General features: G+C 33.4%; 1 protein-coding gene across 4 annotated transcripts in view; it reads right to left on the bottom strand.

Moving 5' to 3' along the window:
- Nucleotides 1–25,859, bottom strand: part of CSMD1 (CUB and Sushi multiple domains 1) — a 1,072,055-nt gene that overhangs the window by 292,435 nt on the left and 753,761 nt on the right. For all 4 annotated transcript variants that reach the window (XM_086876027.1, XM_086876026.1, XM_086876028.1 and 1 more), the window contains exon 10: nt 24,468–24,589. In XM_086876027.1, coding sequence (XP_086732153.1) covers nt 24,468–24,589 — 122 coding nt within the window. The remainder of the gene's footprint in view (nt 1–24,467; nt 24,590–25,859) is intronic.

Consider the following 25,859-nt stretch of genomic DNA (forward strand, 5'->3'; position numbering starts at 1 on the left):
TGGGTCTCACGTATGAATGTTAAAGCCTTGAAAAACACACACCTGCTCATTCCCACTGAGATCTCTGTTCCTTGGGCAAACTCTCTCAGTGCTCACTTGAGATGTGAACACTGAAAGTATAATATTGCATGGAATAGATTCTCAGATACACTTAGCAGATACCAATTTTGGACTTCATAATATAGCTAATTAGTATCACCAAATACAATAGTTTTCCCTACGTGTACAAATAAAAAATTCCACATGGTCAATATACACTAACACATGGTCAAATAATGGATACAGAAAGACAAATATGTTTAACAGCTGCACTAGTTTTGGGAGGTTGTTAATTTTTTACAATGTAGTGATCCTTCCAAAATATTTTACATAGATTCTTTTCTGAGAAATAAATACTTGCTGTCATCCTTTAGCTGTAACATACAAAATCTTACACCCATTTAATATATACTCTGAGACAAGCAAATCATTAAACCAGTCATTTATTTATACAGTGAATGTTTTCTTATATGCATAGTAAGTTTAAATACAGCTCAGTATTAATAAATCTCAATACACCCAAGCACCACTAGAATGCCCAGTCAGTCTCTGTCAGTAATTCTCCACTACAAGGACTTCACTGCTCTTCCCTGGTTCCCCACTATCTTGTAACAAGATAGTGCTGTAATGCAGTATTGCCCCTTCCTAGTATCAAGCCTCAGCATTTGCACTGAACTTTGAAGACCTCAGGACTGGTGTTTGTCAGGTTTTCCCTGTCTGAACTTTTCTTGTGGGGAGTTGCAGCCTTGTTTTACTTCATTTCTATGATGGTGGTTTCTCTTAATGACCAGGTCTATATGGCTAGTTTAATTTTGTTTGTCTTTGCAAAGTACAACCATAATTGCATACAGATGGCTATCGCAAGTTGTTATTCCATTAGAATGAGATATTTTTTTTTATTTATTTATACACCACACAGCTATAAACGACTCTCCACAGGTCAAGAAATATAGCAGACAAAACTGGTTCTAGGTAACAGAGAAAAAAAACCTGGTACCTAATACACATAAAATATACTATATATAATATTGAGACTTCCATATGAACTATTCTTTTTCGCCAATAATTAGATGTATACCAATATTTTTTATTGAATTTATCTGTTAAGGTCTCTTTTATACTAACAATTCATTCTTGACTTTACTTAAACATACTGTGTGCTTCCTCTTTGTCCATGAACAAAATTTTGATTTCTTTTTATTGAGTTACCATTTTGTGGTCAGGAATCCTTAAAATAACAGTAGATACAACCTTAGAAAATGAAATTTTATTGTATTTCTTTAATGTATATTGCTTAACCTTTACTTGAATTTCCCGGGTACTGTGATTAATGGTGATGACTGCTTGTATTTCTGTAGCAGAACAAGTTTACAGTCAACATCATGGTACCATCTTTGTAGTAAAACCTCCTTACTACCTACATATTTGAAACATAGTACAGAGTTAATTTTTTAATCTGATGTGAGAAGCTGTAAACTGGCCTTTATCTCCAAAATCTGCCATTTAGTCACAAAACTGTTTTTCCTCTTTCCTGTGTGTTAGTTAAGACACAGCTAGGTGTACCTTTTAAAAAGCTCAGTCCAAATGAGATGTCAATATGTTCTTGTTCTTCATGATTATATAGCTTAAATGTTTTAAATGAATTCCATAAGCATAATTATCACAACATGATTTATTGCATTTTGAAAATAAGAGGACTTTTAATCATAATCATTTTGGCTAGCTATGGCATACTGTAAACACTTGGAAGCTGAAATTAACTTTCAGTACCTGATTTTTCCATTTAAAAACATACTATCTGAATATATAAATTTTCCTATTATCAGTATGTACTATTTAATTTTTTCTTTTATTTGCATACATACACACAGACGTATAAACTCATTCCATAGTCATGGTCCCTGATCTGTCTGTGTAACCTATTATTTGGATATCAAAATGCATGAAAAGTTGAAAGAAATAAGTGAAGGGAAAGTATAAACTTATATTTCTGTTTAAGATGTGACTGAACACTTTATAATAAGAACTATCACACCTTCCTGTATTATAAATCTATACCATTTGGCAAATTTGGCATTTGTGATAAGCAGATAATAAAATTCCTGATCAAATATTATCTAATGCCATCTATTGGAATAGCTGATTTATCCTAATATATTTCTGCTCCTGTTTTTCCCAGATGTTGTAAATATAAACCAACATAAAATTCACTATATTAAAACCAAAATCCAAAGTCAAGTTTTACGTAATCTTTGTATTTAATTTTTATTTGTTTTTATTGTCGCTTATTGAAATGTTTATCACTGCTTTCTCTTTATTCCTTTTAATAATTAATATTTTAAATAATTAGTTTAGTTATTTAACTTGTAAAGGCTTTAGTCATTTAACATATACTTGTGTCCTGTGCCAAACAACTGTTATAAAAAATTAACATTTGTAGAAGACTTCTTTTGGCTAATCTCTTTTATAAATTCTTCACTTTTCTTTAGTTTTCTCTGCCCTGCATCACCCACCTCTACACTGCTCATGAAACAAAATTATTGACATTACCATATATAAACTGGCAATGCAAATACTGTAAGCTGTATTAGAAAACACAGCTAGATGAGAAATGCAGTTTGGTTAAGATCCTAGCTAAAAAGTATAAATTATTAAAATGTTATTACTTTCACTTTGTGTTTCATGTCTAAAACACAAAACAAGTTGGAGACAGTGTACCCTTATGGTTTCAGTCACAATAGATATCACATCTGAAGTGGTCCAACTTCTTGATGAGTTAGATATCTAATAACTGATTACTTAACCGCTGATTCTTCAGGAAAAAAAAAAGCCAAAAAAAAAGCTTAATGAGTGTTATAAATTCTATCTGGAATTGGTGTTTTTAACTACAGATTTTAAATATTTCAACATTTTTTAAACTGTGTGTTAATATTCAAGTTTCTACACTGGGAAGGAATGTGAATACACCATAGAGAGGTTTAGAAAGCAAAATGATCTTGAAAAATTGGAAAGATTGCCTTACAAGGAAAAAAAAAAAAAAATAAAAAGAAATGTGTCATTAAATAGGACATTACATTTTGAAAGGTGCAATGTACTGCTCAGTTACAGAATGAGTGACAGCTAGTCAGATAACATCTCTCTAGAAGAGGATCTGGATGTCATAATAGAGCACTAGCTGAACACAAATCATCAGTCACCTCTCTGAAAAAGACACCTTAAAAGAGCATACATCTGTCTGCAGCAGATGGGAAGACATTTTTTCTCTTTAATCAACATTTATAAGACTTCAACTGCAAAGCTGTGTCAGTTTGACCTGAATCTTCAAGAAAAATATCAACTAAATAAAAACTATTTCCTTTAAAAAATATTTATAGTTGATTTTATTTAGTTTTCAGAAATATAAATGAAGGAAAAGTGTAAATCATGAAAGTACTCAGCTTGTGTTTCTGAATATGGCAAAATAGAATGGATGTAATGTCAACAATACAATGCTTTTGGACTAAAATGATACATCTGTAAAATTTATTTTGGAAGGACTTTTGTTATCTTAAGTACTTGAATAGCTTGGCTAGTAGATGTGTTCAAAAGTGATAGATTTCAGGAAATGCAGAAGTATCATGTAAACTGAAATAAGGCACATAAGGAGATTTTTAATTTTTCTTCAACAGCCACAAGTGACCAGGAAACTGAGCACAAAGCAGTTTTGAGGGTTTTTTGGTTGGTTGGTTAGTTGTTTTTTTTTTACATTTCAGATTTTCTGCTCTGCAAAACTTCTACAAGCTGCCTTAATGACAGTGTACAATATACTGCATAAGAAAGGTGAAAGCGAAGACACTAATATGAAATCTATGGCAAAGACAGGAGTTTGTGCACAAATTAATCTCTATCTGTTCTTAAAATACAAAATAAAACTGGAGGCAGACCAATGCAATTATTTTCAAAGATGGTCAGTCTTAAAACTGAAAATAATTCAAATTTGTCTCTGAAAGAACAGAACTGGTGACTGATTTCTATCAAGCACAACAAAGTTCTGATAAATATGTAGCCTTTGTATCTCCCTAAAAACCAAATAAACAAAGAATAAAGAAATTATAAGAATGTGTATCTTACTGGTAGGAGAAAATAACTGTTTACACACTTATTAAAAATAAACTAGTAAAACAACCAAAGAGAAGAAATAGAGAAAATTGTAAATATTAAGTTTTGTTTTTTTTGTTTAGTTCCATAACTCTTGATCTTTCTGTTTGGTTTCCACTAATATTTGCTTTAACCAAGAGTTAGTTTGTGACTAAAGAAAGAACTGAATACCTGCTAATAAAATGGCCTTATTGTGCAGCTTTCATTTCCCTGTTCTTAAGAGACATAAACTGCCAGTAAGACTTAGTGAAATGAAATAAAATATGTCTGATGCCAATTGAAAGTTCAACATTTGCTTATCTATCACAGGAAATTTTTACACGTAATAATTTATTTAAGAAATATTTCAAAATGCAGATGTGACATAAAAAAGATTTCTTCTGTTTATATTCCTGCCCTTTAATCACTTTTTAAAAGAAAAAAAAACAAGGTTCTTTATGAATTACAAATCTAGATAACAATACTAAAAAATAAATACATTTGAGACTAGCCTAATGTTATTAATTCTAAATATAGATCTATAATGTCATTTCCAAATTATTTTATTCTCTCTTTATCACTATCAGTGTCTATTTGGTAGACATTTTTATTAGCTAAATAAAAAAAATACTTGAATTACATCTGGATATAGCGTGCCTCCATAAAGAGGCTATGGATAGGTTTTGAGAGTAAGATATATTCTAATAATTTCAATAAAATCTTTATTGGCATATTAATTCTTTAGGTGTTTTGCATATTACTTTATATGAAAATATATTTGAATCTGGAGACAATCTGGCAGCTGCAATAAGAACAATTTTGTCTTTCTTATGCTAATATACGAGGTGTTCTATTTAACTTAAATATTTTTTTCCTAAGGAAATACATCATAGAAACATATATCAAAGAAAAAAGAAAGTGTGAAATGGAAGCATAAAATATTTCTTAATTTTCCAATACATTCTGTATTATCTAGAAAATCATAGCACAAGCATATATCAATTTTGTTTCTGTTACTACGAACTGTCCATCATTATTATAAAAGACTACAATCAAGGTGCTAGAATCAAAACATTTGCTGTAGAACTTTTTTTGTCTCTATTTCTGTACAGAGTACCACTTCTCTCTTTTTATTAAAAAGATTTTTCATTATGTGATTGCAAAGATAATCTAAAAACATGAACCAAGGGCAAATATGAATATGTAGAAAGTCTGAGAAAATGGCTCATGGAGATTGATTCTGCCATTATGGCTCATTGGGGACCTTTGGACTGTGATATTAGCATTTATACACTGCACCAAAAAAGTTGTACTTTTGTCAGAGAGATCAGTATTCTGAGTGTCAGTAATACCCATTATTTTTTTCTGTTTGTTTCATTGAATCTGATTCAAATGCCACCAGTCAATAGCTGACAGTAGATTTCCATGAATTACAAGGCATATACAGACTGCTCCGTTTCCTGTCTCAGGTGGAGACACTAGGATTCAGCTTACAACTCCAATGAAGATTTCCTCAGGATTTTTGAATTTCAATTACTATTTTGTGAAACAAACTACAGGTTCTCTGAATTCTAATGCCACAGAAAAGTGGGGGGAAAAAAAGTAAAAACTTGATCTGTATAATTTTGAAAGTTTTTAGACACTAACATGTACAAATCTCAATAAAGAAAATAATAATCAGTAGTAGTAGTAGTAGTAGTAGTAGTAGTAGTAGCAGTAGTAGTAGTAGTAGTAGTAGCAGTAGCAGTAGTAGATCACTGCCCTAATGGTTGACAGCTATGACTATATTTTCAATATTGGATTTTTTTTTCTGTGTCTTATTCAAGCACAAGAGGAAGGCAGGGTATTTCTTGAAGGTGAAGTGAATTAATTATGTTTCAAACTGACATTTAGTTATTCACAATAAAATGATATGTTGGAGCAACATTAGAAGGGTCAAAAACACTACACAAAACTTTGATCCTCATGTGATGAAGCTGTCCAAAAGTGAACTTCAAGTAAAAGCTGAATACAATATTTAAATATTCAAACCATATCTATAACTATTACTCATGTTTATTAAAGCTATAATATATTTTTTAAAACAAATGGACCTTATTATTCTTTGGGTTTGTGAATATTAAATAATTTGAATTACTGTAATATCTTTCTAGAATAAAAATATTAATTTATTATCTTAAAGATATTCTTGATTTTTAAGTACTCATTTCTTAACTGTTTGAGCAAGAAAAAGATCAGACACAATTAAGTCCAAATACTAGTGATAAACTCAGTGAGATATTTACAAGGAAGAATTACAGTTCTTGTATAATATAATTGTTTTATTGTAAAATTTTCCTAAAACTTGTAAAAAATACTTTTTTCTGGCCCTTCTTTTTCAAACTTCTGCTCATATAATCACATACCTCCAGGAATTATAATTAGCATTGTACAAGGCTTAAATGGAAAGCTCAAATTTCTATAAAATTATCTATAAACATTGTTATACTTTAAATGCCACCAACATAGCTGATCATTCCTATGTCTGTAGGACTGGAAGTGAATGTCTAGTACCAGAGAAATACATATACGAACACATAAAATATTCCCAATGTTGAAATCACTTTGATTAATAAGAGAATTATTTAGGTTGCAAGTGACCTCTGGAAGTAATCTGATCCATTCCCTGGCTCAGTGTAGGTGCAACTAGAATTATAAAGCTTATTATATTTCAAGTGATTATACTAATCACTAATACCATAAAAATAGCACAGTAATAAAAATGCCACCTCACTCATTATTTTACCACATTATTGTAAACCAAATTCAGGAACTGTATTTTGATTTGCCTAATTTTAAAAAAAAATAGATTAAAAGTAATTATATTGAAAACATAGTTTCTTACCAACATAGGTGCAATCCAAAATGTTTCAAAGCTAAAGTGCTCATACAAGTTTATAAAAGAATTCTTCAGTAGGTATCTTTGAAACAAGAATCCAGAGATAAATATGGTTGGCAAATCCACAGAACTCATAAAGTGACAAAAGAAAAGAAGTAACCGATTCAAAATGACCACACAAGTGTTTCTCAAGTTCACCTAGTAAAACTGTTACATTGTCTAGCACCAACCCCTAAATAATCACCCTAAAAACAGCATCCCCTGGTGCCACATCCTGGCACCTCTTGAACACTTCCAGACTCTACCACCTTCCTGGGCAACTTATTCTAAATCCTAAACACCCTTGAAGTGATTTTTTTTTTTTTTAATATCTAAACTACACCTTCCCTGTTGCAACTTCAGGTCATTTCCTCTTGTCCCTTCCCTTCAGACATGGCAGAAAGGATTGACCCCCATCTTGCTACAACTTCCTTTCAGATACTTGGAGAGTAAGTCTTCTTAGTCTTCTGCAGGCTGAACACCCCCAGCTCCCTGAGCTGCTCCTCACAGGACTCGTGCTCCAGACCCTTCCCCAGCTCCGCTGCCCTTCCCTGGACTCGCTCCAGCCCCTCAGTGTCTCTCACAGTGAGGGGCCCAGAACTGGACACAGCACTCCAGGTGTGGCCTCAGCAGTGCCCAGTACAGGGGGACAATCCCTGCCCTGCTCCTGCTGGCCACACTACTGCTGACACAGGCCAGGATGCCACTGGTCTTCTTGGCCACCTGGGTACATGTTGGGTCATGCTCAGCCAGCTGTCTACCAGAACCCCCAGCTCCTTTGCAGCCAGGCAGCTTTCCTGACACTCTGCCCCCAGGCTGTAGTGTTACATTGGGCTTTGTGAACCAAGGACAGAACATGGCACTTCACCTTGTACCTCATGCAGCTGTCCTTAGCTCATTAATCCAGCCTGTCCAAATCCCTCTAGATGCGGACAAAGCCCAGGTCTTTCTAATTAGATCTTTCCTACCTCACAGCAGATCAACACTTCCACCCAACTTGATGCCATCTGCACACCGTCAGAGGGTACACTCAATCCCCTCCTCCAGATTGTTGATAAGGCTATTAAACAGGACCACCCCAATACAGAATCCTGGGAAACACTAATGACTGGCCACCAACTGGTTTTAGTTCCAATCACCACCACTCTTTGGGCCCAGACATCAAACAAGTTTTTCTCCCGGAGAAGAGCATACTCATCCAAGCCATGAGCAGTGAGTTTCTCCAGGAGAATGCTGCGGAAGATTGTGTCAAAGGCTGGATGAACAATATCCACAGTCTTTCCCTCATCTACTACCACCTTGCCAAAAAAGGAGATCAGGTTGGTTAAGCAGGACCTGTCCTTCATAAACCGCTGTTCGTTCTGTCTGTGCCACGTTATGGCACTCAAGATGATATGCTCAAAAACTTTCCTGATACCAAGGTCAGACTGACAGGTCTATGGTTCTCTGGATTGTCCTTCTGATTCTTCTTTTAATTGTAGATCTATGGATATTGTTCAAACTCAAATAATTGCACAGAAATGAGACATCTCCAAAAGATCTGTTAAGCAATTTTTTAAATCTCAATTTTAGAAGGAAAATAAAATAAATAATTTTATTTATTTTTATTTATTATTTAAAATAAATAAAAAATTTTTAAAGTAAATAGAAATTTGTTGCATAAATCAGTACTAGAACTGGAATTCAGTATAAATCTAAATAGTTGACTAGTCTAAGCCATTTGAAATAATTTGAAAGTGCAAGGTAAAATCCTCACATTGCCTGGAGATACAGAAACTGTGAGAGGTCCACAATTTACTGAAGCAGAAGCTGGAGGCCAGGAAGGATTACTTAAGGTTAAGAAGTCTGTGGTGCAGTAATTGAAATGTGCTCTAAAACATCTGAATGTGGATCTTTACCCATTTGTGTCTAAAGGTGTTTCAGGTAATTGATCTCTCACTGTTTTAAATATAGTTAAAAGAGTTATTCAGACTGGCAGTGAGATATCTGCTTCAGGGCAGATTTTCAGGAATTACTCTGCAGCTTTCCCTAATTATAGTTGTTTGATGAAAAAATGAACACATATTTAGATAACATCAGAGCAGAAAGACTACTAATTTGACAGAGTTAATAACTGGCTAATGTAGAAAAAAAATTTTTAAGCATTTCGTTTTCTACACATAGATTTGTATGTATGTAATAGCATGCACGCAATACCTTTTTCTGAAAGATACTGTAAGGCAAATATAATATACCTGTAAGTCTCTTTAAAATCACCTAATTACATAAAATGTTTCAAAAGCTACAAATAAAAAGAATAATCATTCAGAAGGCTGTTAACAGTCTGATAACACAGAACAATACTAAGAATTATGTTAATTGTGTGAAAGACTGAATTAAAGCATGACACATATACTCTGCAAATGTGCATTCTCTACCTAAGCGCCTTTTTTGCCTTGGAAAAAAACAACTAAATGAACCAACAAACAACTAGGGGGTAGCAAGAATATATTCGTTACAGGCAATGTCCTGAATAAAGCAGGTTCTGAAACTACTTTGTTGTGTGGGATTTGCATTTGAATTTCATGAAGATAATATAAAATCTTAAAAGGACATTTCTGAGTCTTCATTTGTTTGTCCATTGACCCAATAAAATCCTGCATGTAAAAAGTGTCTGCAAATGTCAGGCTTTTCTGTGTGTTATGATGGTTGTACCAGGAGATTAAAAATACATTCACTTCAAGGCTTTGATCAAGGGTGCACTTCAGAAACAATCTCCAGTCATCTGCTCTTACTGTGCTTTGATTTGCATCACAGAGCAGTCTCAAAGCAGATAGGTTCATCTCCTTTTGCATAAAAGTAAGGTGGAGGATGCTCTCCAGCAGTATCGGGCATTCAGTCTAAAGCAGAAACAGACCACAGTAAAAACTCTGAAATATACACAGTGCGAACCTCATGCCCTTAGCACTAATTGTTTTGCAGCATAAAGCTGCTTGTGGTGCACTGTACTGCTAATGCTAATGTAAACATAGCCTAATTTATTCTCTTAGGACAACTGGAGGCACTACTTGGATCTTGCCCTATCTCCCTTTCATTTTCCCACCTGCTGAGATTCTGGTCATGCTCTGCAGACGCAAGTTTCTGCAAGATGTACCTGTGAAGTTAAGAAAGCTGTGTTTTTCATCTTAAAATCCCTAGATTTTCCTTCTAGAGACTTCTGGATATTGATTGAATAAATAAATAAATTAGATTTTTTAGCTTCTTCACTTGTATTTGTTGCCAGGTACTTATGCTAATCAATAACTATGGAGAACACTGCTTAGAAGAATGACATCTGCAGAGAGGTTAAAGTCTGCAGGAACGAAACTCTCCATCATAGTCTGTGGACTCCATCAAAAGAGAGGTCTTGTGCTGTGCAAAATAGGACAGCGATAAGAGAAGAATCAGTCTTGGAGTCCAGAAAGAAATATAAATTTCTTATTTTTACAGCTTCAAACTTCACATTTTACATCATTTTTCATCATCTTCCACCCATTTCAATACCAAATTTAAAATGAGAACTGCTTAGCAATGAATGAACTTCTCCTAAGATGTTTTCTTCCTCAGGCAAAAAGGTGAAATTCTCTCAATAGCTGGTCTCCATTTTAAATTTTCATAGCAACTAGAGTGACCTACCTCTCATTCTTGCAGTGAGACCTCTGTTTATGCCTCACTTCAGTCCTGAATACTTTACCATGGTGCATAGGTCTTTGCTTATACATATTTCAGAAATATCAGTGAGCAAATTATGTTCCAGTGATAACTTATTTAAATTACTAAACTTGGCGCTAGGTTAAAAATATTTCCTTTAGTTGTCATGAGGAAAGTTACCACTGATGGGGATGAAGAGGAAAACCATGCTGTGAAATCTGTCTTCTTACCTGTCATCTCAAAAGGAAAGGGATGATCATCATAACAGGTGCTTCCTTTTTCTGAAAGGCATGAAAATCTCAAAAGGCATAATGACCCCCGTCCTGATTTTAATTTTTACACAGTAAACTGCCAGAGATGCTTAAGGCTCTATTTTCCCTTTTCTCAGCAAGACAATTGTAAGAAATTAATTAAAAGAAAGAAATTCCATGTCCTGGAAAAGAAGCTTCTTCACCATGCACCCTTCCTAAGGTAGGAACTCATCCAGTGGTTCCCTCCTATGTGCACCAGAGGAACTACTACACAGATCTTAATATTCTGCTTCCTTTAATATAATAGAGGTGTTACTATACAGCTCTAAGGCATGATGAAATGGGCAAAGAGAAGGCCTTTGAGGGCACAAATGTGGGAACAGTTTCAGGCAGATACATTAACCACTTAAACAATTTACAGCTGGCAATCAAGAAGAGGATGCCCCACTTCTCTGAAGACCAAATCAGTATATTGTTTTGTGATTTAAACACTGATTAAAGTCTTTGTACATGAGCACCCAGAGACTAATAAAACAAGCTGGGAAATACACGAGTTTTAGGCTACACTATACAATTACAATTAATAAAAAACACTAAAAATGTTTTTAAAAAATAGACCTTGTTTATCCTTTAAATCAATATATTTCATTAAATGGAAAGTGAAAGAAAATAGACTCCAATTATTAAATTAGAGGTAATTCATCTATGATCTCTAACAAATTGAGATTCATTATTGGATTTGTTTTATCTCAAGAGTCAGGTTTTTTTTGAAGTGATAATTTGATCAGATGTGAAATTTCATACAGTATTTTAGATTCCTCCATTGCATATAGCTTTTATATAAAAGAAACAAGCAGTAAATTTTAAGAAATTTTGTCATGCACAAAGGTTATTATTTGTCATTACATGTGTCAACATCTAATGAGGAATGGCTGAGGGAGCTGGAGCTGTTTAGTCTGGATAAAATGAGGCTCAGAGGAGACCTTATCACTCTCTACAACTACTTGAAAGGAAGTTGTAGCCGGATGTGCGTTGATCTCCCAGGTAACAAGCAATAGTACAAGAAGAAAAGGCCTCAAGTTGTGCCAGGTGAGATTTTGATTGAATATTAGGAAAAATTCTTTCACTGAAAGGGTGAGCATTTGACCAGGCTGCCCAGAGAAGTGGTTGAATTAGCATTCCTGGAGGCATTTAAAGACCTGTAGATGTGGTGCTTAGAGACATGGCTTAGGGGTAGGCTTGGCAGTGCTGGTTCCACTTGGTTCCACTTAAAGATCTTAAAGGCCTTTTCCAATCGAAATGATTCCATCATTCTTTGAATAATTAGGACTTGCCATATTGTATTTATGTATAAAATTAACACTATATACCAGTACACACTTAATGGAAACAGTACATGTCTCCTTGAAATGCATGCAACATTGGAAAAAATAATGCTGGAATTCCAAAAAAATATTGGAATATTTTTGAACACAGATTTGGTTTTACTTATGAATTTACTGAAATTCTATCATATAGCAAATAACACTACTTTTCATTTAATCAAATATCAAAAATACAACAACCAGTTTTCTCTTCAAACAATAAAAATGCAGAAAACAAAAAACATAATTAGTATAGAATCACACTAAGATTTCCTACTGATACTTGCTAATTTTTATTTTAATTTATTTTTGCTTTATTTCTAAGAACCTGATCAATAATCTATTCTTTTTTTCCACAAAGAATTTAACTAAGCTCCTCCTGATCTATGTGAAGGTACAACTTCTGCAATATCACCAATTTATTCTGACTCAGATCATATCTAATGTATAAAATCCACACAGGGTCATCACATTTAAAATTTTGAAAAGGGAGATTCTTCTGCCCAATTACTCCTCTCTGCTCTGCATGGATGAGGCTTTACCTGGAATACTGTGTGCCATTTTGGACACCACAATGTAAAAAATTTAGTAATCTATTAGAGAGAGTCCAAAAGAGGGAAACAAAGATGGTGAAGGCCTTGAGGGGAAGCCATATGAGGGGTGGCTGAGGGCACTTGGTCTGTTCAGCCTGGAGGAGGAGACTGAGGGGAGACCTCACTGCAGTTACAGCTTCTTGTGAGGGGAGGAGGAGGGGCAGGCACTGATCTCTTCTCTGTGGTGACAGTGACAGAACCTGAGGGAATGGCCTGAAGTTGTGCCAGGGGAGGTTTAGGTTGGATATCAGGAAAGTGTTCCTCACCCAGAGGGTGGTTGGGCACTGGAACAGGCTCCCCAGGGAAGTGGTCACAGCACCAAGCCTGACAGAGCTCAAGAGGTGTTTAGACAGTGCCCTTGGGCACATGGTGTGACTCTTGCAGATGGTGTTGAGCAGAGCTGGAGTTGGATCCTTGGGGATCCCTTCTTACTGAGAATATTCAATGATTCTGTAATTATGTCAAAATATCTACTTTTTCCTAGAAACAGGAAAATAAAATAGCAAGGCCTATAATCAAAAAATTATACAGAGATAAACTATTCAGTTTAAGGCATAAATTCTTAAAAAAAAAAAAAAAATGCAACACATCTGGCAAAAATAAATAAATCCAAAATCTTAACAAGAATAGGAAGCAAACCTGCAGTGACATTATATCTTTTGCTTCATTTGCATTTATGATATGAATGTACTCTCCTCTGGCTTTGTGAAATTGTTCTTCTTTTGTGACATTACGATTAAACAGTGTTTCAGGAACTGATTTATACTGCTCAATTCCATCACGAAGGCAGTGTGACAGCACAGAAAAAAACAAGGTTCCTTGCCCTCTAGCCAGCACTCTTCTCTGGTCTCTTTACAGAAGAACTCTTCACTTGTTACCTTTTCAGTGAGCCTGAAATACTGATAACAACTATTAAATAAATGAATAGTAAAATGTTGAGATGATTTCTGCATGAAAAAGGTCTGGCCAACTTGACAGTCTCTGTCTAAGCCATTCTTTCCCTGGATACAGAGATGACACGGTAATGGAGCTCAGCATTTTCCCTGCAAGTTCTATCTTATAACACTATTGGAAAATATAAGGAATGAGAAAAAATAAAAAAATTAAATAGGTTACTTGGTACTGAAAACAGTGCTTTAATGCAAAAAGAATTCTGCATAGAGGCAGAGTAATGACTGAAGATGTGATAAACAAGCACTTATTATTTTCTAGTACAGTAAATTAGCATTTAGCACTTGTAGATCTGATGTGCAAAGCCTATTTTCACTTTTAACTTTATGGGTGATATTTTTAGAAACATATAAGGGCATGTTTTAAAAGGGTAGTTAAACTTTTGTTCTGCATACTGTTGCAAGGATTAACTATTAAACAAGTTAGAATTCTTAATAAAAGGACTTACACATAGACATGTGACTGACTGATGTAGACCCTAAGGCTCATAAACTCCAAGGGGTCTTAAACATTACCTGCTAAATTGAAAACTGTGTTTAAAAGATTGTGTAAAGAGCCTTTTACCTATACTGTTGATCAAATCAGTGCTCAAATACTCAATGCTCAAAGCAGGTCAGCTGAAGCTGAGAACAGTAAGGACCAGATTCTTAGGTTAGGCTATGGTGGTGCATCTTAATTATTTTTCTAAATCCACCAAGTGCTGAACCATTGCTTTTTTTTCTAACTTACAAATCTATCCACATCTTTCTTGGATCAAGTAGCTGACAAATCATCATGTTAATCTATGTTAATCCTTTCACAATATACAGCAGGTGTATTAATGCCTGTCTGCCTTGATTCTTGATGAGATCACACTTTAAGACTGAAGCTTTTGTTTCTGTTAACGTTAAAGTAGCATCACATTTTTCTGCCATTTTGTGTTTTCTAAACAACTCCAATCAAAATTTTTAATTCAAATTTCCAAAATTTAAAAACATTACTTTTTTAGACATTAGAACCCTTTCAAACATATAGATAGTTAGATAGTTAGATAGATAGATAGATAGATAGATAGATAGATAGATAGATAGATAGAATACATATTTTATATTTATGAAATCATTGTCCACATGTCACATTAAGCATTGAACATTCCAGCTTTTCTTTACTTAATGAATGCCACAAGGGACATTTCACCCTAAATGGGCTACAATACCATTTGAGGAGTTCACTTTGACGATAAAAAAACCCTAAGGAAGTAAAATTAATTTAGGCAGTGCACTTAAATGCTTTAAATTATGGAGGCACCCTTGAAGTTTGCTTTTCCAATGCTATCTCAGCTATCAAATCAGCCTCTGTAGGCTCTGTAGGGCGATGTGTCACTTCAAAAAACCTTTTCATTCTATCATAACTTACTACAAAGCTTCTTATAGTTCAAGACTAAGTAAAAATTCGAATAAATAGAATTACATCAATCTTCCCCCTTAACATTATTTTTCTGAAATATGCAATTCTGACATCTTACTAATAATTTGGTCCTCCATTTATTACTCTCTACAGTAGGTCTTTACTCAAAAATATGAAGCTCCTGTTTAGTATTACAACAAAGTGAGGTCATTAAATGAAGTCCTAAAAAATGTATTATGTAAATACTCGTAGGTTTCTATTTACTATGATACCAACACCAAACCTATAGTAGTGGCAAAGCAAAGTAATAGGGATAGTAATAATTATCAGAAAATACTAGTATTTTTAGATTAAGCTATTTTTTTTTCTTATATTTACCTAAAAAATTATCTACAAGAGAAGATAAATGGTGAGAAACATAGAGAAAGAACACCAGCCACTCATGTTCCAAGGCAAGACAAATGAATGTGCTTTGTGAGGTAACAAAAAACTACAGGAGCATAAAATATTCTGTAGCACTTGCCTCCTTGTGCAGTAAATGTGGGTTTATGGCATCCTCATTACCAACCCCATTAGGCTGTACAGAATCTGTACAAAGATATTTTATGCAGAATACTTGCAAAATGAAAATAATGCACCGGGGAAAAAAAAGGAATATGAGCAAAATATTAAAGGACATTTTTCAGGTATGATATACTATCAGTAGTTGCAGACACTCAAGGAAAAATGGGAAAAATGTCTACATGAAAACCTTGATACTTTTAATTTACAAAGATGAAAATTTAACAGTGAATAAACCTAGTAGTTCTTATCAAGGGAATTACAAATAACTTTGTAGCACAAAAAAGGCAAGAAAACTAAGTGGAGATTTAATTGTAGCATTTTATTAACAGAGTACCAAAATGTTCTCATTTGATGAAAATCTGTAAGGAGTACTTCCTCGCAGAAAAAAACCAAAACAAACCTGAATTAAATGAGAGAATATTAATGATTTCCTGTTGCTCTATTTATATACTTGTATTGTGCAAGCAAAACATTCTAGTGTTTTTTGCATGTGCATATATATTCAGGAGTAATAACAAATGCATTGATTTGAATTCTATACTATGTGGAAAGTAAGAAAGTGTCTCATATTTAGGTATATTTAATGTATATTCAACTGTGGCTGAGGAAGACTAATTAATTCTCTGCTTAATAAAGTTGTCCGAATTCCTTTTACTATGAAGAAATTGAGTGTAGATTTTTTTTTTGTGTGTGTGTAATAATATGTCACAACACCAACTGGTACCTTGTTATGCTGAATAGTATTTTAATTACATTAAGAAACTATGAATAAAAATATATTGCTTTGTTCTGGTTAAAATTAAAAGTTAACATTTCAGCTGACCATTCTTTTTTCAGTTTTTAGGTTCCATTTAAATGAAGAAAATCATTAGGATTCTATATTTGAACACTGTATACAAATCTTTTGCTTTCTGAAAGTATATAAAGTGAGAAGAAAGAAAAGATTAAAGATAAACCAGAAAAAATATATTGATAGAGATCAAAACAGCAAAAAAAGAAGAAACTGAGGCAGACCAACATGGAAGGACAAATCACAGGGGAGGAAGGAAATGGTGGAGGAATTCAAAGTATGAGCAGCTAATAATATTCTCTAAGAAAAAAGCTGGAGGCAACAACCCAATGTGCAGCAACAACTGAAGTATACATATGGCAGTGGCTGGATAATAAATGCCAATGGTGAAAATGAAATTGTGCATGTTTTTTATAGTTTTGTTTCCCAACTTTTTAATCTTGAAAGACTATCACTGATAATTGGAAAACAATATGGCACTTATGTGTTTAACATTTTTGAGGGGGAGTGGGTGAATTTTTTGAGTAGGGGACTATTTTAGCTATAAAAAATGGAGGAAGAAAAGAGGAATAACCTGATTTTGTTTTGCACGATATAGACAAAAATAATGAAGTTTTCAGAAATACAGTCTGGAAAATTGTATCTATAGGAAAGGCAAATGCTTTTGCTGCATTGAGTATTCAACTAAAGAGCCACAATAATGGCTTTATATAATTCTGACCCAAGCAGATTCAGAAGAAACATATCACAGTGAAGATATTACATTTTGCTTTCTTTTGAAAGGGTCCTCAATCTGCTATTGGAACATGAGAAAACTGATGCATTAAAACTTTTACAATGGCATATCTTTTTGTGTGTAACAAATATATTTTGATTACTTCAAAAGTTGGGTTTTTTGGTTTGTTTGTTGTTTTTTTGTTGACACTTTTTTTGGATACTGAAACTTTTGTTTGCCTTGAGCACTGCATCATCATCTAATACTTTCCAACTGCTTGCCTGAATTATGGACTTATTGTAAAATCAAAGAAAATATCACAGCAAATATACTGCTAAGTCTCCTTCTTCAGCTTTTCCATTCTTTCATACATATGCTTCTATAGTTTCTTTCCAGAAGCCTTGCTGGTTGTTTTTTCCCCTAAACTGCCATTTCCAACTCAATATGTCATACTTAGATCCATACGAGCCTCATAAAATTCACACCCTACAGCTAAATCTCAGTAGTGTGAATCTAGCTGATATCCTTATAGCAAATATGAGATACTGAAGACAGATAAGGCTCACTAGTTAGTCTCTTTTGCTCAAAAACAGCATGGAAAGAAGGTCAGAAGGAAGATAAGTAATAAGAAATAATAACTGTCAGCCTGTATTTGTGACAATGACCTTATGAAGGAAAAAATTGAGTGTTTGGTAGTTTTCAGCACTTAATGTTAAAAATGCCTGAGAAAAATAAAACAAATACCACAGGAAATAATACCAGAGACATTAAGAAAGCTCCTTCAGTTAGTTTTCTTGCCAGCCAGGAAACACAGGACTTTCCTGTGTAGCAGGAAATTTGTGCTTGGAGGCTTTCATCATGAGATGAATATTGATCCCATGCATCTGTCTTCCATCACTACCCCCCTTGTTTTTGAAAAAAACGAGGGTCAAAATTTCTTGTAATTAATGCTCAAATGAGACATCTAAACTCAACAAAGAAAGTGATTTTGATTTGGGTTCATCAGTTTCACCAAAAGGCTGTCTCAGAAATAGACTTACTAATGTAGAAGAGATTTTCTTTAACAGTTTTACTTAAATCTGGTATAACCCCAGTGCAAAGTTATGCTATTTCATTCAGCATATTATGGGACATTATGGGATCCTTCACATTCAATCTGTGTGGGATATCCTTCATCTAAAGTAGCACACTTTCTTCCACACCATCATGTATATACTAAACCTTACAGACTGAAATTTTCAATATCTAAATCCCCTTTGGTTCTGATACAGTAAGAGCAAGCAAAGCCCAGCATTGATTTAGTTGCTCAGCCTCTAGTGGACTGCTTTAGGAGGAGGTGAAGCACTGTTTTGACTCTACTGACTATTTAATAGATGTACATCAAGTATAACTGGATATTGGATATGCAGCACCCATATGTGTAAATCAAATCCCATTCTAAATGTCTTCAATGTTGAAATGGTGTCTTCTGTTCCAGCCCTGGCATCTCACTCACATGATGTTTTCACAGGTAGAAATATCAGCATTGTTAATAGAAATCATAATGCTCCAATAAGTATACACAAAACACAAAAGCTATCACAAATATAAAATTTAAAAAATAAACTCTGCTTGCTTTTTTCACAATATATGTATCTTTTATAGCAGTTGTATGTATATGGAGCTGTGTGTTACAATTTATGTACTTGAACTCAAACTGAAGATAAACATATACTGTAGTGGGTCAGTAATATATAACATGATTTTTCCAGTAGGTCTATAAGTACCTTTTGCACATTATACCAAAATACAAACTCTTGTTTGTTTTGAAATGTTTTTGAGAAAATTTACAAAACCAAGGCTACCATGGAAGTCTTGTGCAAGATTTTGTGACATTGAAAGTTAAAAAATCTCATACTGCATCAAGAATTTTCTTGTGTAAATGCTTTAGATATTTTGTGTTTCAAAATTGTAATCCTTGATTATGAAAAAATTAAGTAAATACACAAGCCTATTTCAAGGCAAGAAGGAACCTAACCAGTATTTGTTTATTTCATACTAGGACCTTAATAATTTTAATTCTAAACTGTGTGAATTCCTTGCCAATGGTGTCATAGTTCCCTAAAATCAAAGATGCTGTCCTGGCAAATAAAAATAAAAATGTTTAAATTTAAACATGTACATTCACAGATGACACAAAGCTTTAACACTGTATGAAGGAGATAAGAGAATATAAATTGCTTTCATTTTCCACCTGTCATGGGAAATAGCTCTTTCAGAAAGACGTTGCTGTATTTGTACCATCTAGATGGCACAAGATGTACAAATGAGGGCATCCTAAATTCACAATCACTGTCCTTCACTCTATTAAATCAATCCTAATAATTGTGAAATGGTAATTGAATAAATCACTAACATGAAGCTGTACATTGCCATGAATACACAAAAGTTTAGTAAAAGTAGTTCTTAGATCTACATATTTTTTATTCTCAAGATGTCTGCAACTTAACACTGACATAGAGTAAGAGAGGATAAATTCTAAAGACAAAAATCAATTTTGTTAGGGTTATGGTAATAATCTCTTAGGGATGAGTTGTCTGGTGCTCAGCAAGAGACTCTTCCCCAGAGTATAGTTACACTGCAGGTTCTGTACATGTTAAACCTTCTTTATGTGTGGCAGGATCAGCCATTTGGAGGGACAGGAGCTTTGTCTAAAACAAAACTCTGAAGAAACGAACAATTTAAGGGCATATTTTCAAACATACCACTCTAATATTAAGCCTCCTGATTGGACTAAACACAGGTTCTGAATTTATTGCAGAGTATTATATATGCATAAGCTACTTATATGGAAGACCAGTGTCAATAAAAGATTGTGTCTGAGCTACCACAAACTCTTGAAACAATCCATGAATCAGCAAGATAATCTTACTCAAAATTCCTGGATATTATCATATGTTACCTAGTAAGACTGCTCTTTTAGAGCATATCGCAAGAAGGAATTATCTTAAAATAAATTATCTCAAAATCAACTGTAACAGTATGTGAATTTCAGGTGTGAACTGGGCAAAGATTTCCGGAATAAAAATGTTGTCTTGAAGTTCCCCAGCTATGTGCTTTGAAAGGCAATTGATCAAAAATACCATTTTATGCTAACATATTTTTATACCAACATATTGAGGCATAATCCAACTTTATACAAATACCTGAGAGCTCAGACACATAAAACTGTATGTGAAGTTTCCTAATCTCACTGCAACTAATTTCAGTGTCTTTAGTTGTGGCAATGGTAGTGAATAACTTTTACTTTGTACAGAATGAAGTTCCTAGGCTTAAGCAAATAATTACTATATCTGTGCTTTGTACGGTGCAGAAAGTACATCCTTCAATAAAAAACCTGTAATTGGGAACCAGTCTTTATTTACCAGAACATTGAACCTAGCAATATTGTAGCCCATAGCACATCTACTATACCGCAATAAGCAACCACTCAGGAAAGTATTGGGCAAAATTAGGTATCTTTGCTGAAGCAACAATGAGATAATGCAACAAGTCTTGCCATCCAAAAGACACTGGGGCTGAAAAATGGAGCCCTTGCAATGTTACCATGAAACAGTAAAAGCAGCAGGAAATCCAAGGCAGTAAGTGTTCACAGTCTGGAGAAGGAATTGAAACAGCATGGGATAGACGCATGGTTAGTACATAATCTAACAAGATTGTACAAACAATAAGAAAGAGTAAAGAGAACACATCAAAAGACTTCAAAGTAACTGGTTCTAGAAAGCCTAGAAACTGCATAACAGAAGAACTAAAACAATGAAGGGTTACAGCATGTACTTGACACAGTCAGAAGAGCACCATAAAGTTGTATTTCCAAGTACTGAAAGTCTAATAAATGACTCAGTAGGATGCTGATCAAAAGCTACAATAGTGGGATCAAGAGGAAACAAATAAATGGTTAGGGAAGAAACTCTTCATAATAAGCAGGAATTCCTTTGAATAAGAGAAGACTCAAATTTAGATTTCTATGATGCTCAGAAAAAGTCAAATAACTCTTAAAAAACATGTAACTAAAAATGTTAGTTAAATGTTTAAATATTATGTTATGAATAATCTTCATATAGTTGGCTAAAACCTGGGACTTTGCTACTGTCTCTATAAGATATTGAAATTTGTTTTCATTTTGAGTTGGCATTAAAAATCTACCCCCACACCAGTGCTGGAATAGAAAATTTGGAAAATATGTCAATTTAAAAAATTTAAAAAATTAAAATATGCCAGCTTATTGTGCTTTTGGGATTTTTTTTTTTTGGGGTGTTGTTTGTTTGTTTGTTTCATTTTCTTGGGGTTTTTTGTTTGGTTGGTTTTGATTTTCTTTGGGTCATTTTTGGGGAGAGTGGTTTTCTTGGGGAGGAAACCTCCTATGAAGCATTTTTAACTGCATTATCCTCTTCAAACTGCACTGAATGCTGTGTTAAGAGAAAACACTTATCTTGTAAAATTCTATTTGCAAAGTAACCTGATAAAAGTCCACAAATTCACTTTTAGAGTAAGTCAGAAGTAATTTAACATACAGAGTAACAGCATGTCATGATCTGTCTGCCTTCTTGGAAAAGAAAGTCAACAGGACCCTAAGCATTCTGATAGGTATTTTAAAATCTGCAAGACAAAAGAGTAGACTTCTCAAAGTAATTTAAAAATCAGACCTTCAATACACAGTTCAATTTTCAAGAGTTCTGTCATTCACAACTCCAAAAAAAGTCAAGGGTGAAAATATGTAAAACATTCAGTATATCTAAAAATAATCTCATTGTTTTGGCAACTTGAAAATTATTGTAGTAATTGATTTTTTAAAAGTTCATAGATTTCAAAATGCTAGCAAGATTTTTTTTTAAAAGAAGTAGGGTTCCATTCAACCAGATAATCTGTAAAGTAAAAGGATTTTCTTTCATATCTTTTATTAACTGAAAGGGTGTGTTAACTCCAGATGCAGTTGTTTGAGGAAGAAATCCCAATACTGATAAAGATGATGCAGACTTTATGTGAAAGCAACCTAATGATGCTGTAAACCTTAAAAAAGTCTCTGATTTTAAGACTTCAAATTTACAGTCGTCATGGTCCTAAAACAACTACAGTCTTTCCAAGAGACATCAAATTAAGAAAATTCTTCCATGGTTCCTCTGCTAGACAAACCCAAGTTCAAGAAAAAGAGAACGTATTTAATATTGCCCACCCTGTCAAAAATTAAAGACTTAAAGACTTAAAAGCCTCTTTTTCTCATGCTGTGATTATCAGTGCCTGTTAGTGTGTTTCTTTAGCTTCCACACAGCTGGATGTAACAAGTGAGGATTTTTTTCTGGGTGAAAGCTCCTAGTGTTCACTCAGACCTCTTGATTTTGAACATAATTTATCTGTCTGGCTGTGCAATTCCTCCTGTGTATTTTTGTGTCTGATGAACTAGAAACTTGCCCACAGAACACTTCTTATGATTAGTGTTTTTTCAAGTCCAGTGAACATAATGATAAATTAATCAATCAATCTACACCAGTCTCATTAAGCTCTGCACTACTAAAATTCTGAATTCACTGAGAAAGATACATTGTATGGAATGAAGAGAACTTGTGCATTAGTGTAGTAGATGAGTGTTTGCAGTTTTTCATAGGTATGCCTGAGTCTCCACAGAAAATACACATTAGACACTTGAGTAGCATAATCAGAACCTATTTTTCTACCATTATAGTTAAACCACTTTCATTTTATTATAAATATGAAAAACACTGCTTAATTAAATTCTTGAAAACTCAAGGAAAAGAAATAAAATTTACTGAATAAAGAAAGCATTAAGATGCCAACACTGTCTTCTATTACAGGAATTTAACTTTTTTTTTTAATGCACATTTACTTTTTCTCTTAAAAAAATATACTGTTTTGCAAAATTGACAATAACATTCTACTGATTATAAATTTGAGTTGATTAAATTTTCAGACATTTTCCATAATTTAAATGCTTTTCTATATTTAAAAATGCAAAGTAATTTAATGATTTCTATAAAATGCAATTATTTTAAAGGCCTTCCTGGAGAAATATTCACATCTAATGGCTATTCTAAATAAAATCTAATAGTTTTCTAAATAATAGTTCTAAATAAAAGCAAGAAGAACCACTACAGTAAAATCTTTCTCAATATAGTAATTTTGTACTTTAGCCTGTTTTTCCCGAATACATATCTTTAGTGAGCCACACTGAATCCTCTTTAAAAAAGTGAACTTAATTAATTTCACAAAGCAACGGTATTTAAATTGCAAAAGTATGCTATGAAAGCATGCAGCAAATTTATCTTTTCTGCAGCTAAACATTTTCACTTATTTATGGTAAGATAAACATTTTTTTCCTTAGCTACTTTAAAGAAGTCAAAAATACATCTTCCAAAAAGTTGCACAAGAAGTTTTGTAATTATGAAAGTATATACAGACTGTACATTCCCTGACATAATGTAATTTATTTATTCAGCATTTAATTACACAGAAGTACAGTATAAGTAAAGCACTTTTTTTTTTTTTTTTTCCCTGTAGGTAGGAAATCTCCTTCCTTCACTGATTTTGTAGAAAAACAGTAAAAATACTCTGTTATGACCACTATCTTATGCATAACTAGAAAGCTTATTCATAGTTATGTTTTAAGAATCATTGCTGGAAAACAGTGGATTGAAAAGAAATTATGTAGGTAGCAAAATACCTATCAAAACAGTTACATGTAATGTCCAGTTTTTAAGTCAAGAAATCTTATGTTAAGATTCAATAGTGATTAAGTATCAAGACACAACCTGAAAAATTCACTGTTAACTCATTATCAATGTAGAATTTTGATTATGATTTTCTGTCTCTCATTAAAAAATACATTTCAAGCTTGAAAATTTCAAGTTAGACCTATTATTCTGAGTAGACATTTTCATATATGCTACTTTTTTTCCCTTTGGCGTCAGTGTATTTTTGTAACAACTCTATTCCTTTTTTGTGTTTAAATAAACATACAGACTTGCATGTGTTCATGCATTTATGCAAATATATACAAAATCTTTTAAAGACAAATCCAAAACTCTATTGTTTCACTTGAGACAAGAGAAAAAACATACCTTTTCTGGATCAGTTGTTGTAATGACCCACACACAGTGTGCATTGTCTTCATATTGAACTGGATAATTCGGTGACGTGATAATGCCACTCGGTCCACGTAAATTAGAACCACATGTTCTAGCTAAAATGATAACCAACATATCAGATTGCTTTAGACTGGATGCTCTGTTGCAAATAGAAAATTTAAAATTGCCACAGCATTAGCAACAACTTGCCATGAAAGCATTACTATGCTGGTATATTCTTTAACAATCTGCCCTTAGAAATATTGTAGCTAGACAAAAAAATAATAATCCTGAAAATTTACCTACAGATGAAGAAATGAGCACTTTTCAATTAATCAGCCCAACATTTACAATACCTTATCTTTACTTTCTGTAGATTAAATTCTACACTCAAAATTATCATACTCTATTTGGAAAGAGAGTTACCCTTTCCAAAAAGATGGAGGGAGCCTTCTACCCATGAACGTAAGAGGGGCCAGTATCCTTCATGATTTCCCCATGACTTGGAGAATAAGACACATGTATCACAATATTTATGTAACTATGTCCTTAACCTAAACATGACCTTCTGTGGCATCTTAGCTCTTTACACCATAGGAAATATAATTAGAATGAAAAAAATGTAAAATAGTTCTAGGCAGTATGTAGTCAGAGTCTGGTAAAGCAGATTCAGCTGTGAAACCATCACAATCTCTCTGCCACATTCAGCAGATCCAGATAGTCAGAATTTTGACAACATATTACTTAACATATTCAGTTATCTTCTAAAGAACACTAAGGATAGATTTTGCAAGAATATTCAAATTTCTCAAAATAGTTCAGTATCTAGAAACATTTAAAACATATTTAGTCATATAATTTCCAGTGACACAGAGTTATAGAATATTTCAAAATGTCACTGTCACGTTTACGGTATTACACCACTTTATCAACATGCTAAAGAGAGAGCCTAGATCGTATAATTTCTAAGTTCTTAGAAATAAATCTCAGAATCTATCCATATATCTTCCACTACCTCCTGGTGTAATTTAGTCCCTTCAGTTACTTAAGGTTCAGTACAGGCAAGAGGAACAACTAGATTCTTTAAAAACTCATTCTTGTTCTGAATATTGTAATAAAGCACCAAACATATTTCTGGTACATTAGAAAATTTTAGTAATTTTAGTTTTCATCTTTGTCTGTGGCTGTCTCCATTCTAAAGCATAAAATATGAGTGTTTCTTCACGAACTGCTGGGAGGAAACTTGATCTTCATGAATAGAAGTGTGACTGCTACAAATACAAAAAAAAAGTGCTAGATGAAAATAACTATCAGATTTTCTATCCTTCCTTCACAATATATAACCAGTACCTGGTTTGTTGTTATGGTGTTAGAGACTAGACTTTG

The sequence above is a fragment of the Cyanistes caeruleus genome, chromosome 2, assembly GCF_971803275.1.
Source record: "Cyanistes caeruleus chromosome 2, bCyaCae1.hap1.1, whole genome shotgun sequence".
Classification (NCBI taxonomy): Eukaryota; Metazoa; Chordata; class Aves; order Passeriformes; family Paridae; genus Cyanistes; species Cyanistes caeruleus.